Raw genomic sequence first — 17,098 nt, forward strand, 5'->3', positions numbered from 1 at the left:
CAGAAAAAACAAACCCCCTTCACGTTCTTCTAATCTTGCTTGATGGCACAGATGCTCTTCGCTACAGTTGTCATTAAAGGAACGTAGAGTAAGGCTGCTTTAGATGTAAGAGGTGTAGAATGTTGGACTTTTTTTCGTCAACTCTCAGTACGGTAAAACATCTTCCTCCTTATCTCATGGATGGCAGCACTATTAGCCCTCCTTCTAGCTTATTCTAACCTTGCTTAATGGCACACATTCTCTTTACAACAGTTGTCAAATTTCTATCCATGTATGGGCAGGCTGGTTGTACAGAAGTTGATCTACTGATCGACTTCTGTACAACCAGCCTGTCGGGTTTTCCCCCGAATGATCAGTGCTCCTGGCTATAGCCGGCACCAATGTTCAGTGTGTTGTGACAGCGGGGAAGGGTTTTTACCGTCACAACACAATGGCGCAGCGGGAATGATTCCCGCATCCACCTCAGATATGTGGATTGAGGAAACGGGTCATTTTTTTTTTTGGTTCAACCCGCTGTTTGAAGGGAAAAAAATGATTCGTTTTTGGCCAGCTTTAGATGTTAGAGCTTTAGCAAGTAGACCTTTTTCTTTTTTTTGTTACCAAATTCCATTATGGTAGAATATATTTCTGCTTAACTCAGTTATGACAGCACTAGTAGTCCTCGCTTCAGCTTATTCTAATCTTGGTTGATGACACATGTGCTGTTCAGTACAGTTGTCATAAAAGGAACTTAGAGTGAGGCATCTCCTTACCTCACTAATGGCAGCATAAGTAGCCCCCCCCCCCCCCAGCTTATTCTATTCTTGCTTTATGGCACAGGTTCTCTTCACTACCTGTGTGTAGGATTTAGAAGGTTTTTTGTCAACCTCTAGCCAGTATGGTAGAACATCTTCCTGCTTAACATACCCATGACAGCACTAGTGAATCTCCCTTCAGCTTATTCTAATCGTGCTTGATGGCGATTCTAGGACAATATCCCCCCGGACAATATCCCCCTGGACAATATCCCCCTGGACAATATCCCCCCTGGACAATATCCCCCCGGACAATATCCCCCGGACAATATCCTCCCTGGACAATATCCCCCTAGACAATATCCCCCCTCTAACCCTAACCCTCTACCCTTAACCCTATGTCCGAGGGGATATTGTCCGGGGGGGATAATGTCCGGGGGGATATTGTCCGGGGGGATATTGTCCTGATACCCTTGATGGCACAGGTGGTCTATATTACAACTGTCATTGAAGGAACCTAGAGTGAGGCTATCTTAAATGTTAGAGGTTTAGTATCTAGGGTAGTGTGTGACAGCATATCTCTAACTAGCATTTACCCCCAAAACTGGCATTTGCCCAAAATTGGGCTTGCAAATACACTGGGGGTTGAATTACTAAAACCGAAGTGTGCAACATTTGGTGCATGGCGACCAATCATCTTCTAACTTCAAGCTTCGACAAAAAAAAAAGCAAAAAAAAAAAAAAACACAGAAGCTGATTGGTTTTTATACAGAGCTGCACCAGATTTTGCACTCTCCAGTTTTAGTAAATCAACCCCACTGTACTGAAGTATATAAAGTAGATCAGTGTGAGTCTGTAGAGCAGTGTTTCTCAACTCTGGTCCTCAGGGCACACTAACAGGCCAGATTTTAAATATTACTTTGGGGAGATGCAGACTAGAATACTGCAATCACTGAGCAGCAAATTATATCACTTGTGATGTGTTTCAGTTTTCTTGCAAACCTGGCCTGTTAGGCCCCTTTCACACAGGCGGACCGTTCAGATCTGCCTGTCAGTTTTTTCGGCGGATCTGAACGGTCCCCCCATGCATCCCTATGGGGCATCGGAGGTCAGCAGAGACATGTCTGCTGACACCCGATCCGATCCGATCCGTCAAATCTGGACGGATGGAAACCCTATTTTCCATCTGTCCAGCGGATCGGATAGGATGGGAACGGACCGATGGTCCGTTCCCATCCGATTCCCCCATAGAGATTCATGGGGAACTGACAGCTGTGTCTCCGCACACAGCGCAGAGACACAGCTGTCATCCTCCTGCTCAGCGGGGGATCGGCGGATCGATCCCTCCGCTGAGAAAAACGGACTCCATCCAACGGACGGAGTGTGTGAAAGGGGCCTTAGTGTGCCCTGAGGACCCCGAAGTTGAGCAACACTGCTGTAGAGCATAAAAGGTGTTAGTGGCTGCAATTAAAACTCCTATATGCTCATTACTGCTCTTTAATTTCTATCTCTTCTATTTTTTGTCTGCTATCTTTATATTAATAGTGTAAAAATATAGTGAACACACACAGTAAATAATAAAAGCATACATACATAGGAACTACAGGGTGCCATTTTGAAGGGCCATACCACCAAACATTGTCGTTGGGGGTTTATTGAAATCCCCCAATTGTGTCTAAGGTCGGGTGCAGAATATTTGACAATATGTGGCACTCCTAGGTCACCTTGCTCCTATCTAAGGAGTAGCACTCTTTTCAATGCCTTGTAGGATTGCTATATAAAGTTCAATGTATATCTTTGTAAAATATTAAGTGGGACCCTTAGCACTCTAACAGACAATGTTCTGAATAAACATAACTTCCTAGCAAGAACAGAACTACAGGAATCTGACCACAAAGAGACGTGTATCCTAAGTATAACAGCAAATAAGACTTTACTATTAGAAGGAACTTAATGGTAATTCAGTGAAAGGAAGAACAGACATACCATGTGCATATTGTTTTGCTGCCTGTCTTGTAGTTAATAAAACATCAGGCTTCACACCCAGGAACAACGGTTTCCCATTGCTAACCATAAATAAGACCGTATGCTGTATATCCTATTACATCCTTTTTTGTGGTCTCAGTAGGCATCTTAAGCTCTTTTGGAATGGCCGGGTTTGTTATCAGTGTCATTCCTAAGCATGTAGTGCAGACAGCCATGCAGAGGGAGCAGGAGCCTTCACATTCACATCTCACTAGGTAGGGAATTAGGCGGAGTGCCATCAAACGACCTCACAGAGAGCATTTAAAGATGCTGTTTGGTTTAACAACAGGGAAGCAAAATCTTGACTTAAATAATAAATTATCAAACAAAGACCATATTATATGTGAATGGAAAACAGTACATAAAGTGTCATTCTCGCAAATATTATGCTGGATCTCACAGGAACAAAGGCAGTTAGGACCGGACTAACTAAGCCAACAAGAACAGGCAAATATAAGACATTAGTAAGTACTTAATAGCTACTGGTTCAAATCAGAAACAAATGTGATATTGAATGTAACAATAACTTTTTTAACTTAAAATTCCCAAGCTACTTGAAATGTAAATGCCCTTTGATTCCTCCTGTATTGAATTGTACTGTATTGTCTTCCCCCACACTGTAAAGCGCTGAGCAAACTGTTGGTGCTATATAAATCCTGTATAATAATAATAATAATAAAAATAATAACTTCAAATACTTTTTTTTGGTCTTTTTGAATACAACCAAAGAGACACGGGTTCAGGCCTGGACTGGACATGTAGCAACTCTGGCATGTGCTCAGAAAGGCTGGTGTGTCAATGAGTGTGTGTGGGTTGTAGCCTGCCTAATCTAAAGCTGTCCATACACTGATCGAACTTCAAGCCAGTTCCTGATGAACCAGCCAAAATCCACATACGAGGATTGCCCGATTGGCACTCTTCCACACATCATCCTTCAATTAAAAAAGTTAAATTTGCAAATGTTACCTCATTTTCGCTAATGGTACTCTAGCAAGTAAAATGTTTTTTATTGTGGTTTACAGCACTTTTTAGCAGGGGCGTAACTACAGGGGTTGCAGGGGTTGCAATTGCAACCAAGCCCCATGCTCCAGGGGGCCTGTTTGGCTCCCCTGTACACCTGGATAGGAAGGGGCGGCAGGGGCAGCATATGGAGAAATCACTGTCCTCCTTTTTCCTCCTGTAGCTGCAGGAGGGAAATGGAGGAGATTGGTTCCTCTGTATGCTGCCCCTGCTGCCACTCATATCCAGTTCACTTGCGTTCTGCTGTCTCTGGGCCCCTGTGTGCTCCCCTGGTCCCCCCCCCAACTGTGCTGCCCCCCCCCCCACTGTGCTCCCTCCTCTCTCCTGCCAGCTGCTGCAGGGGATGTGTCACAATAGAGGACCAGGAAGGGGGGTCATTAAATATGTAATTTACCAGCTCCTTTCTTTTCTGAATGGACAGAGTCATAGTCAGTGACATTGTAAAAAAATAGAATGATAAAAAGTAATACAATTAAAATATTAAAAAATAAAAACTACTGACACCAGTGGGTGAACTTTCAGGATCGCAAAGGTCACACTTGCAACCGGGCCCTGGCATTCCACCACCATGGGAAGACCCCAAGATGGCAGGAAGGGGGCCCACTGCAGAACTTGTGAAAGGGTCCCGCTGCGGGACCATAATAAAGGGCCCCGCAATGAGAGTAAAGGGCCCCAGGATCAGTGGGAAGAGCCCCAGGCTTGAAGGGAAGGGCCCCGGCCAGGGGTCCCGGGGGCCCTTCGTGGTTTCTTGCACCAGGGGCCCTGAAGGTTCTATTTACGCCTCTGCTTTTTAGTACATTGCTCACCTTACTAAACAAGCTTAGAAGTGTATTGGATATGGATTTCCATTTAAGAATATTTTTGTTAAAGCAAAGACAAGAGATAGACAATATAGGTTGAAATAAATAAATGTACAGACAAAATGAGTAATGTCTTCGAATAAATGATATTGCTTTTTATTAAATACCGGGTTGCGTATGACATGTACATGTATAATATTACAGTTGATCTAGATGGAAATATAGAATGATAAACTTGTTATTTTATGTTATATTAAGTTATATTATGCATGATGGATAAGCCAATGACCATTGTATGTCTCTTGTCTACACTTATTGTATCATTTATCAACGTTGTCAATAAAAATGACCTGATTTAAAAAAGAATATTTTTGTTTGTAAAATTACATTAGAACTTTGTATAAAGTTGTAGAATATGTCACATAAATGGTTGTAATATATTTGGCAGTTTTGGCAAACATTTGCAATCAGTAACATATACTTTGTGAATCGCAGGTTACTACAATGAACGGGTCCAGTATACCAGTGCAGGTCTATTATAAAGGTGGCCATGATTACAGATTTGAGTGCCGACAGAACGACCAGGTCCACTCACAATGTCCAAACTACAAAGTCCAGTTCCTTTGTGGAAAGCCTGGTAAGGATATTTTCCGAATGGAAGTAATTTTGCATAAAACCACGACAGAGGGTGTAAAAACAAATTCTCTTTATAACTTATATATCAAATGCTACAGGTATTGGTAGATTTACAGTTATCTAGGGACTGTCATTTCTTAATTTTGAGTACTTTTTCAATGTTACATAGATCCTTTATAATAGAGCACCCTAGAGCTTGCTACCAAGATCAAACAAAAATAGGGTAATATGGAATTTATTCATTTAAAAAAATATTTTACATTTACAAAAATAGAAAAAAAAAATGCTTGATACATACAAGGGGAGATTTACTAAAACTGCTGCATACAGAATACGGTGCAATTGTGCATAATGGCCAATCAGGCTCTAGGTATTATTGTCAAAGTTTAAATGAACAAGCTGAAGTTAGAAGCTGATTGGTTATAATGCACAACTATACCAGGTTCTGTGTGCACCAATTTTAGTAAATCTCTCCCACAGTGTACATCACAGTTTTTGCACATATATCCTCCGCATGTGGTTACATTTTTCATAATAATACATTCCATATTTTTGTGTGATCATGGTAAAAAGCTAGGGTGCTATATTATAAGAGTCCGAAGTAACATTGAAAAACGACTTATATTTTATTAACCGTCTTTATGTTAAACATGTTATCTTTTGCCTTAATAAAAAAATACTTTGGAATATAGGAACAAAATCCTGTTTAACGCAGATTAATAACCTATCTGTATAGATTTCATTGGATCCCAATATATAAAGTCCATCTGCTACTTTTATACAATTAACAATAATAAAAATAAATATGAAACATGCAAAGAAACAAAAACTGATTTTTTTTGTACGAAATTTCAGCAGTTAATAATAAGAAATAGTAATTTAAATGTTAAAAAGAAATTTCTAAGAAAAATTGCCTAAAAAGGAAATATCTCCAGTAAAAATGGGTTGGGCGTTAAAGCTAAAGTGTTTTTTCCTTACAGCATAAGTAAAATGAGTTACCTGTAATGAAGTATGTCCCATGATGTGCAGACTATTGGATTCAGGATAAATCTTCCATGCAGGGATGCCCCGTCCTCTTCCTGTCTTTGAACTTCCAGTGCTGCGGGGGGTTTATAGCTTCACGTCTGCAGGCTGAACAGCACTAAAGATGGTCTGATGAGGTCCTGCCCCCTTCACCCCTCCCCTCCAGTTCTTTCATTGATTACACTACCTGTAACATATTTTTGAATGGGGGGGTTCTATGACTGAGCTGATATATTTTACAGGCATTATCATCAGTGAACAAACTTTTCTCAGTGGAAGGGGAGGGGTGTCCCTGCTGGATCATTTTTTTCTGTCCTCATTGTCCTTAACCACTTTACCACCGGAGGATTTTGCTGTCTTACGTCCAGGCCACTTTTTGCGATTCGGCACTGTGCGACTTTAACTGACAATTGGGCGGTCATGCAATGCCGTACTCAAACTAAATTTACGTCCTTTTATTCCCACAAACAGAGCTTTCTTTTGGTGGTATTTGATCACCTGTGCGATTTTTACTTTTTGCGCTATAAACAAAAAAAGAGCGACAATTTTGAAAAAATAACAATATTTTTCACATTTTTTTATATGAAACCCCCCCCCCCCAAAAAAAATGTAAAAATCGAAATTTTTTAACATTTTAGGCCAATTTGTTTTCTGCTACATATTTTTGGCATAAAGCGTATTTTGATTGGTTTGCACAAAAGTTATTGCGTTTACTAACTAAGGGAAAGATTTCTGTCATTTTTAGTGTTTTTTTTTTTAACGAGTAATGGCGGCGATCTGCGATTTTTTTTTTGCGGGACTGCGACATTGCGGCGGACAGATCGGACCCTTGACTGACATTTTTGACACTTTTGTGGGTACCAGTGACATTACTGCAGTAATCAGTGCTATTTATATGCACTGTTACTGTAAAAATGACACAGGCAGGGAAGGGGTTAATTTTTATTGGTGATCAAGGGGTTAATGTATGCTTGGTGCTTACTAACGTGTGTGGGGGGAGGTGACTGAGTGACACAGGGACAGATCGCAGGTTCAGCTATGCTGAACCCTGCAATCTGACCCTGTCTGTCACTTAGAAGATCCGCCCGCTTTGTTTACACAAGCGGGCGGATCTCCACACTCGATTCCCCGACGATCGGGGAAGAGCGGCGGTGATCACCGCCGCTCCTCCCCTGGCCCGACTCCCGCTGTGACTGAATACAGTGGGAGCGAGCCTCTGGCGGCGCGCGCGCCTCGGCCACAAGGGGAGGAGTCCAGCGACGTAGGTCTACGTCGCTGGACGGAATCGAGCCACTTTGCCGCAGTACAGTCAATGTGACTGGTCGGCAAGTGGTTAATAACTAGTGGCAGGAGGGGAGGGCAAGCAGCGACAAACATGCCTCTCTGATACACAGCATACGGCACTTTGCCTATCTCCGTACACCAACAAAAGTCTTAATTACCTCTAGTTTGTTTCTTCATCTGCCCAACTGGAGGTAATTATATTTGAATTTGTGCAGAAATAATGCTGCTGTTGTAACAGAAAGGTTGGTTGCAGGATATTTGACAATACGTGGCACTTGTGGGCCATCTTGCTCCCATCTGGTGCAGCTGTGCACGGTGACCAATCAACTTCTAACTTCAAGCTTTGACAAAAAAAAAAAAACACGGAAGCTGATTGGTTTCTATGCAGAGCCGCAGCGGATTTTGCACTTTTTAGTAAATCAACCCCACTGTACTGAAGTAGATCAATGTGGGTCTGTAGAGCATAAAAGGTGTTAGTGGCCACAATTGAAACCCCAATATGCTCATTACTGCTCTCCCATTTCTATCTCTTCTATTTTTTATCTGCTATCTTTATATTAATAGTATAAAAATATAGTGAACACACAGAAAATATTTAAAGCATACATACAAAAGAACTACAGGGTGGCAGAGATTTTTTTTAAGCTGAAGGGCCATACCACCAAACATTGTCGTTGGGGATTTATTAAATTCCCCCAATAAGTTGGGTGCAGGATATTTGACAAAATGTGGCACTTCTTGGCCACCTTGCTCCTATCTAAGGAGTAGCACACTTTTCAATGCCTTGTAGGATTGCTATATAAAGTTCAATGTATATCTTTGTAACATATTAAGGTGGACCCTTAGCACTCTAACAGACAATGTTCTGAAATAGCATAACTTCCTAGCAAGAACTGAACTACAGGAATCTGACCGAAAAGATACATGCTATAATAAGAGGTCCATATAAGGAGTGTTTTAATCTCATGGAAGTGTAGCACCCTCCTAGGTAGGTGCTAGGAAAAAGCATCTGTTGCTCCTGCTGCTTATCAGGGGAGTTTGATCTATTAGGTTGCCTATCATGTGTTTCCAGGTGTGATTCACTGGGTCTGAGGGAGTGTCCCCACTGCATCCAATGAGGGAGCTTGTTGGACAATGGAGGAAACCTAGCCAGTGACACATCATTATTACTATTATTATTTCAGGTACTTATATAGCGCTGTCAATTTACGCAGCACTTTACATAGCACATTCACATCAGTCCCTGCCCTCAAGGAGCTTACAATCTAGGGTCCCTAACTCACATACATACACAGGAGGGCCAATTTTATACAGGATCCAATTAACCTACCAGCATGTCTTTGGAGTGTGGGAGGAAATCGGAGTACCCGGAGGAAACCCACGCAGGTACAGGGAGAACATGCAAACTCCAGGCAGGTAGTGCCGTGGTTGGGATTCGAACCAGCGACCCTCTTGCTGCTAGGTGAAAGTGCTAACCACTACACCACTGTGCCGCCCATCATGTTTTATGGCAGTCCCAGTGGGAGGGCATTCTCGCGATGCATCCTGGGATTGACCATAAATACGGAGGGGACATGTGACAGGTCGTCTTTGGGCGGAAAGCCGAGTCCCAGGAGGAGGTGGACGGCTGTCTCTCCTCCTGCAGGTGTGAGGAAGGTGGTTCGGGCAGTCAGGCAGCCTAGTGAACCAGGTGTGGAGCTGAGCTGCAGAGGATCCAGAGTGTTGACAGTGGAGCTGCTGGCAGAGTCTCTTGCGAAAAACAGTGTCTGTGAGTACCAGGAGATTTGCCTAAGGGTCTGCCCAGGAAGGGGAGCCACTCCAATGAAGTCAGGGGGATCAAGGAGCTAGCTCACACAGGAAGTACAGTAAAGGGGGTACCGTGTAGTTAACCCTGAAGAATAGGAACAAAAGGGGTGCCAGGAAGGGCCCTGAAGATTGTTCTGCAGTACAGTACAGTTTACCTCAGATAGTTCATCTACTACTACTTCACTGCTACTAACAAGGTGAAGCAGCGGCCTAGCCGCACTCAGCATTATTCAGTCGTCCCAGCTAATTGTGCATAGTTCTACAAGTTGGAGTATCCCACTCATCCCTTCTCCCATCAAAGTTCCTAATAAAAACGCAAAAACCAAAGCTTCTAGACTGTTTCCTGACTGAGCTAAAACCACTTGGAAAATTTTGAACTGTCATGCTGTTGCTAATGGTAACCCAGGGGAACCCGTATTCAGCAGCTCCCAAGGAAGTAGTGCTACAGAAGGAAAGGAGAAAACTGAATTTATATAAATTAATTTAGAAACATTAAATATGGACCTGATCCCTAAACCTATGAGAACGGTGACATGTAGAGGTCGCAGTGTTTGCCCTAACTGTGGAAAAATTGGCGTGATTTCTGGTTTAATGGATTTTGTTATAACAAAGAAGATTAGGTAATGTAATGAAGCAATTCATCAATGTCAAATGCATGCCATCTGCATAAAAAGATCATCTGAATTCCTTATTCTCTTTATGCACACCCTATATACCCTCAGATTATCTAATAACTTCTGATAGGTGTCCTTTACATAATATAAAAAGTAATGGAAATGGGAGAACCCTTTTGTGTTACATTCTTTTGAAGTGGCATATGACAATTTAATCTCAGCTGTCAGAGATGAATAGTTTGAGAAGCTTTTAGGAAGGTTCCTTTAAAGTGTATGTCAGGACAAAAAAAAAAAAACATGCATTACATATCAGCAAGAAGTGTACATTAATTTTCAAGGTGAAGGCGCCTAGTTATGGTGTATGGCCCTGTGTAGAATAGAGATACCTGCTGCCCTTTTTATTTTAACCACTTCCCGGTCGCCCTATAGGCGATTGATGGCGGGAAAGTGGTTGCATTATCCTGACCGGACGTCATATGACGGCGGCAGGATAATGAGCTCTGCTCGCCCCCCCGGGGGCACGCAGAAAGTATTGTTCGTTTTTCCTTCTATTTTCCTTCCAGTAATCCACAATCTGTGCTAGTTCCAACTTATTTTATTAAATACAGATCTGAAGGAAAATATATTTCAGAACAGCTGGGTATAACTTGTACAACACTATATTTTTGCCTTATCTACAATGGCTTAATATATTTCTGTAGACCATTGGAAAACCAATCAGGCTTTCTTTTTTTTCCAAATGTAGTTTATTCTACTCTTAACTCGAAAACATAAAATGTATTTTATTTCAGTTTACAATTTTTTTAGATGTGGGGGCTGCATTCGTTTTCTTTTTTTTTTAAAGATTTTTTTTCCCCCTTTTTTCACCTAATGATCCTGCTAGTAACACACTTCCCATCATAGGGTGTCTTCACTCTGAATGGAGGAGCAATGGAGCCACGCATGGACACCAGCATTGTAAAACTGTGGAGAGGGTAGTGTTAGATGGACTATCAGATTTAGAAGGACTTGACCAACAAATTAAAACCGGACTCCAGCTAACACTTTTTGAGCAAGAGTTTTTTTTTTAAATTTCATGATAAAGATTTTACATAAATAAATAAAAGCTCACCATTGTAAGCAGCCTTGTCAGTGCTAAAAGTTTTTTTCAACCCTCTAACTGTAACCTTTGCTTAGTCTGTTTAAAAAAGTTGAAAAATAATAGGCTTGCTGGTCAGATTATTAGGTGAAATAGCTTTAACAAATACCTTTCCAAAGCCAGATATTAGTTTGTGAAAGCAACAGTGACGTCATCCCTACGTAAAGCTTGCGCAGCCTGTGCAAGTAAGAATTGTGGGAGGGGCCCAACAGAACATCTCACCACAGGCTGCCTGCAGAAAACTACAGGAGGGGCGGACACAAGACCAGTTACCTTGAACAAGTTTAGAGTGCACCAGGGACTGGTCTTATAGGAGGAGTGCAGGAGTCGCTTTATGCTGGATTACTGCACCGATCTGGAAGGAATACATGAAGCACACCAAGGTTCAAGTAGGAAAAAACATGCCTTCAGAAATTGGACAATGGTGTGGTTTTACCAAATGCAAATAGACTCTTCACTTTTCATGTGCAGTTGCACTCTGCAAGGGCATTTGCTCCAGAGCTTTGTAAATGAGGAGAAGCTCTGGTGACTTCCATCATCCAATCACGTACAAGCAAAAATGCAGTTTTTTTTTTCCCTTGGATTTGGTTGGGTATTCTTTGCAAAGTGAAGCCTCACTTCAAAAATTGTTTAGCACAGAGTTTATATTTACAATCAAACAAATTGCAAATGCATAAAGTGTTTATTAATTGTCTTTGGAGGAATCTTTTCAAGGATAGTGGAGACAGGGAGAGACATAATTCTAATCTGTTCTGGAAAAAAATCCTCATTGAATTTGGCATTTATACACAATTGTCAACTGCATCATCTTTACCACATGTCTAAAGTAAAATTATATTTTTCCCTTGTCCATCCTGGAATTTGGTAGTAATGTTTCTATGCAAAATAAACAATTGCATTCCATTTTGGTGTTAAATACAACACGTGTCCAGTTTCTGAATTTTAACTCCTTATCCATGTAGGAATGTCTATATTAGATTGCAAGCTTCTAAGAAATAATAAATTCTGACAGTAATCCTGCAGCTGACATAATTGACAATATAAGAACAGGATTTAATGATGTTATCCTCAAAGGATGTGCTGGGTGTATTTACCAGTAAAGAACTTTTGTATGGAAATATATTCATGTCGACAAAATAGAAGAATTGCGACCATCTTGGACAGCTGGCAAACAGCTATAATGATCAGATAGGAATAGAATTATTTGGCTTATTGGTCCTTCTCTCCAATGTCTGTGCCAACAGTGCTGCAGAGAAAACAATACTTGGGGTTCCAAAAAAACCTGATAGAGCATTACAAAAGATGCACAATAAAAATGCTGCATGCCATGGACCGGCTATTCTCAACCAGGGTTCAGTTGAACTGTAGTGTTCCTTCAGACATTCCTAGGAGTTTTTTGAGCTGTGACTGGTTGATCTCCTATTTGCTGATGGCTATATAGTTCCTCGGTCAATAACACTTGGAGGAGCCAGCGGCATGGCACCCTTGATCTTTTTCGTTGTCTGTATAGCTGCCATTCTGACCACCAATGTAAGGGGGGCATTCCTGTCAATGGAAGGGACATTCCTCCCACTAACCCCCAAAACATATTAGCAGTAATGTCTTAAGCTGTCTGTAAGTGTGGCATTCAGACTACTACAAAAAAAGGGGGATGAATTGTTCCTTTAGGTGTTCACCTAAATTTGATAATTATTTTAAGGGTTACCCTGGGGTTAATAGGTTGAGAAAGGCCGTTGACAGTATTTCAGCTGGAGATATGTATTCATTGATATAAGCCAACTTTGTATATTTGATTATGATTCCTAAAGCCTCTAAATATCCAAGTATAATGCACTGACGTCTTATAGTGAAATATGTTCAGCACTATTAGTATATATATTTTAGCTGCCTTGTCTATTTGAAACATATAATTACACAATCTTCCACTCATGTGTTACAGTGAAGCCCAAGCTGACAGTGACTGTGAACACCAATGTGAACAGCACCATCCTACATCTGGCAGACAGCGCCCTGTCTTGGAGAGCTGGGGATGTCATTGTAGTGGCCAGCACAGACTACTCCATGTACCAGGCGGAGGAATTCACAGTATTGCCCTGCAGAGCATGCACTCCTAATCAAGTTAAAGTGGCAGGTAAATAGCCATGTTCATTACAAGACCTTGAATACCGGCATACACTGTCATATGGAACTATGTATGAAACTAGTGTGATGCTTTACTCTACTTTTCACAAAAAATAAAATTTCCTAATGTCAGCTTCTGCATGGACCTAGGATTGTATGATACACTTGTCAGATTGGACAGTTGAAAGGTCCTATTCTGACCCAACATGCAGTACTTATGTTCAGAGCAAGCGCCCCATGATTCCTTCAGCAGGTATTATACAATGCCAGTTTACCTCCCCTAACTTAAAGTAGAACTATGGGGAACACCTTTTTTTTATTTTGGATAGAGCAAGGGAGGCTTTTAACCTCCCTGGCGGTATGATTATGTCAGGAATTATATACCAAAAGCGGTACAATTTTTTTCATGGAAATTTGGCGTTATGTATTATAGGCCTACAATTCTTAGTAATTACTGACTTAAACCTGACCAAAACAAGAGTCTAGTAAACATCCCAGATGTGATAAATTTGAAACACAAACGCATGAATTATAATCGAATCAATAATATAATTTTATTATATAATATATAATATATATAATAAAATTATATTATTGATTAGATTATAATTCATGCGTTATATATTTTATATATATATATATATATATGTGTGTGTGTATATAAGGTATATATATATACATATATATATATATATATATATATGTGTGTGCATATATATATATATATATATAAATACATATACAGGTATACACATATATACATATATATACATATACACATATATACATATATATATATATATATATATATATATGTATATATATATATATATATATATATATATATATATATATATATATATATATATATATATATATATATATAAAATGTGTTATGTGTATGTGTTTTGTGCAACGTTTGAATTTCCCTCCCAGTTTCGCTCCCATGCAGCATTGCTGCTGCAGGGAACGGAACTAGGAAGTTATCATACCGACGGACGAGCGGCGGGGATCTCGGCTGGCGGTCACAGCAATGAGAGATCATCGCTGGATCGCCAGGAGAAGGTAAGAGACACCGCTGCGCTCTCTGCACATCTACCCCGAGCGTGACTCGGGATACCGATCCTGGATTAAAAAATCCACCCCGAGTCACGCTCGGGGATACCGCCAGGGAGGTTAACCCCTCTCAGATTTTGTTTCGCCATCTGTGTCCCATTGCAGAGATTTCACTTCACTTCTTGTCCCATAGCTAAACAGAAAGTGACAGGAAATCCCTGCAAACTAATGAAAATTCCTTGGGGACCCCGATGTCACCAGCACTAGTGTCCCCAATGGAAAATTTCCCCTCTATTACTTTTCTGGGGACAACCCAAAATTTGGGATTTTCTTTTACTTTCACTTTCAATGAAAATGGTAAACAGGACAAACAGAGAGGGTGAATCTCCTTAACAGGGGCACAGACAGCAATACAAGATGACAGATGTTCTAATCCCTCTCCACTCTATCCAAAACTACCAGCATAGAAACTGATAAAGCAGATTTACAGTATGCGGACAAAGCAAGTTTTCTAAGACACTTTCTGAACTGAAATTTAGACAATGTACCGTGATACTAGATTCTACCTGACTTGGGAGGTGTAATGGACCTTCTGAACTAATGGCAGCATCATCTACAGGTGGCAAACACAAGGCCCGCGGGCCATATCCGGCCTGCCAGGCCTTGTCATGTGGCCTGCGCAGTGGCCACCAGCAACCACCTCCTGTTTTCACCGCTGTCCTTTCGGCTTTCACCCCAGGTCTCCTAGGCAACAAGAGTAAACATTTCCAGCTCTATCCCCTTCAGTCCCGCAAGCGGCGCTGGCTTTGTGTGAGCTGAGTGCATAAGCAGCTAGTCAGTTTCCAAGTCAACAAGGGTAAACATTTCCCACTCTATCTCCTCCTCAGACTCTCCAGCAGTGCCGGCTTTGTGAGCTTAGCGCATGTGCAGTGGAGGAGGTTCCTGACAGCTCCGGTGGCTGTGTTTCTTTTCCATCTAGTGCGCTGCATCCTGAGGTTGGGCTTTTAGGGACTTTCTTCATCCAATAGGGGAAATGAAGAGAGGGAGTGTTGTAAAAGTCTTGAACAATTTATACATTAGTGCAGTTGCTGTTGAGATAATGATTTTGATAGTAAAATAACACATATAGGGCAAAACTGAACACTGGTACTGGAGCTGAACACACAGATCCGCCTACATAGGGAGGTTCTAACTATAGCCCAATATGCAGAGAGGGAGCCACCTATAGAGGGAGATACTAGAGCTGGGCTAGGTAGGAAGGTAGGATAGAGTGCAGATGTGAGAAAGCTTTGGGGGCGGGGGAAGGTGGAGACAGATATGTGCAGAGGTGGAGCGATGGGAGGAGAGTGGTGGAAAAGATGTTTCCCACTGTGCATAGCATACCCCTGAACCCTGCACTCTGTACATAGCGCGACCCCTGAACTCTGCACTCCGTATGTAGCGCACCCCTGAACTCTGCACTCTGTACATAGTGCACACCCCTATACTCTGCACTCTGTACATAGTGCACCCCTTAACTTTGCACTTTGTACGTAGCACAACCCTGAACTCTGCACTCTGTACATAGCGCACCCCTAAACTCTGCACTCTGTACATAGTGCACCCCTTAACTTTGCACTTTGTACGTAGCACAACCCTGAACTCTGCACTCTGTACATAGCGCACCCCTAAACTCTGCACTCTGTACATAGTGCACCCCTTAACTTTGCACTTTGTACGTAGCACAACCCTGATCCCTGCACTCTGTACATAGCGCGACCCCTGAACTCTACACTCTGTATGTAGTGCACCCCTGAACTCTGCACTCTGTACATAGCGCACACCCCTATACTCTGCATTCTGTACATAGTGCACCCCTTAACTTTGCACTTTGTACGTAGCACAACCCTGAACTCTGCACTCTGTACATAGCGCACCCCTAAACTCTGCACTCTGTACATAGTGCACCCTTAAACTCTGCACTCTTTATGCAGCACACCCCTGAACTCTATACTTAGTGCACCCCTGTACCTTGCACTCTGCATGTAGTGTGACCCAGATATAAGCGGCCCTTTAAGGGCAACCATATTGCTGGTGCGGCCCATAAATGAATTGAGTTTGACACCCCTGATCGATGGCATTAACATTTTACATTTGATTAAATCTTGTCTATCACAGTTGAGGCTATTTCTCCTCTGGTGGAAGTGTCTTTCATCCAATTTGTGACTTAAAGTGGACATAGAGCAATGTGCAGCTTTTAAAAGCCATGAAATGTTTTTTATTTTTTGTCTCTGGAGTCAAAAAGCACAGTTGGAAAATGCCTCCACTGAACCATATTGTGGCTATTGGCAGATTATTTCAACTGTAGGCCATCCTTTGTCATGTAAGTGAACCCAAGCAGGACCCATCACTATTACTATTTAGCAGGTGCTTACCACTGACCATCTCTCACTCATCTCAAATAGCAAAAGCACAGCTGTATATGGTCTCCTTCTTGTTTGCTAAAGGCAAATATAGAGGTTTATTGCAGGTGAACATTGCAATAATTACATTGTGAAGAAGAGGCCAAATTATAGTTCCTACCTCGAGAAACCCGTTCAATTTCTCTATATTTTCTACAAAAAGATGAAGAAACATGATAAGTTGTGGAAAATTCTTCTCCATTTAAAATATTAAGTCACTTTTATCTTTGGTATCAGGACTGCAAGGGGTATTGGCTTCTATGAATCACAGTATCACGATAATTGTATCCACCCAATGTGACTAGGACTGTACTGTCTAGGGAAATGCTGGACGTTTTTCAAAGTAAATACCAGCGAAGGGAAGTGTGGCCCAATGGAGGGACAAAGACAAGGGGATAAA

General features: G+C 41.5%; 1 protein-coding gene across 2 annotated transcripts in view; it reads left to right on the forward strand.

The window, feature by feature from the left end:
- Positions 1–17,098, forward strand: part of CEMIP (cell migration inducing hyaluronidase 1) — a 94,564-nt gene that overhangs the window by 25,284 nt on the left and 52,182 nt on the right. For both annotated transcript variants that reach the window (XM_082253216.1, XM_082253217.1), the window contains exons 9-10: positions 5,075–5,216; positions 13,020–13,211. In XM_082253216.1, the coding sequence (XP_082109342.1) occupies positions 5,075–5,216; positions 13,020–13,211 (334 nt within the window). The remainder of the gene's footprint in view (positions 1–5,074; positions 5,217–13,019; positions 13,212–17,098) is intronic.

The sequence above is a fragment of the Pelophylax lessonae genome (assembly GCF_965119305.1).
Source record: "Pelophylax lessonae genome assembly, chromosome: 4".
In the NCBI taxonomy this organism is placed as follows: Eukaryota; Metazoa; Chordata; class Amphibia; order Anura; family Ranidae; genus Pelophylax; species Pelophylax lessonae.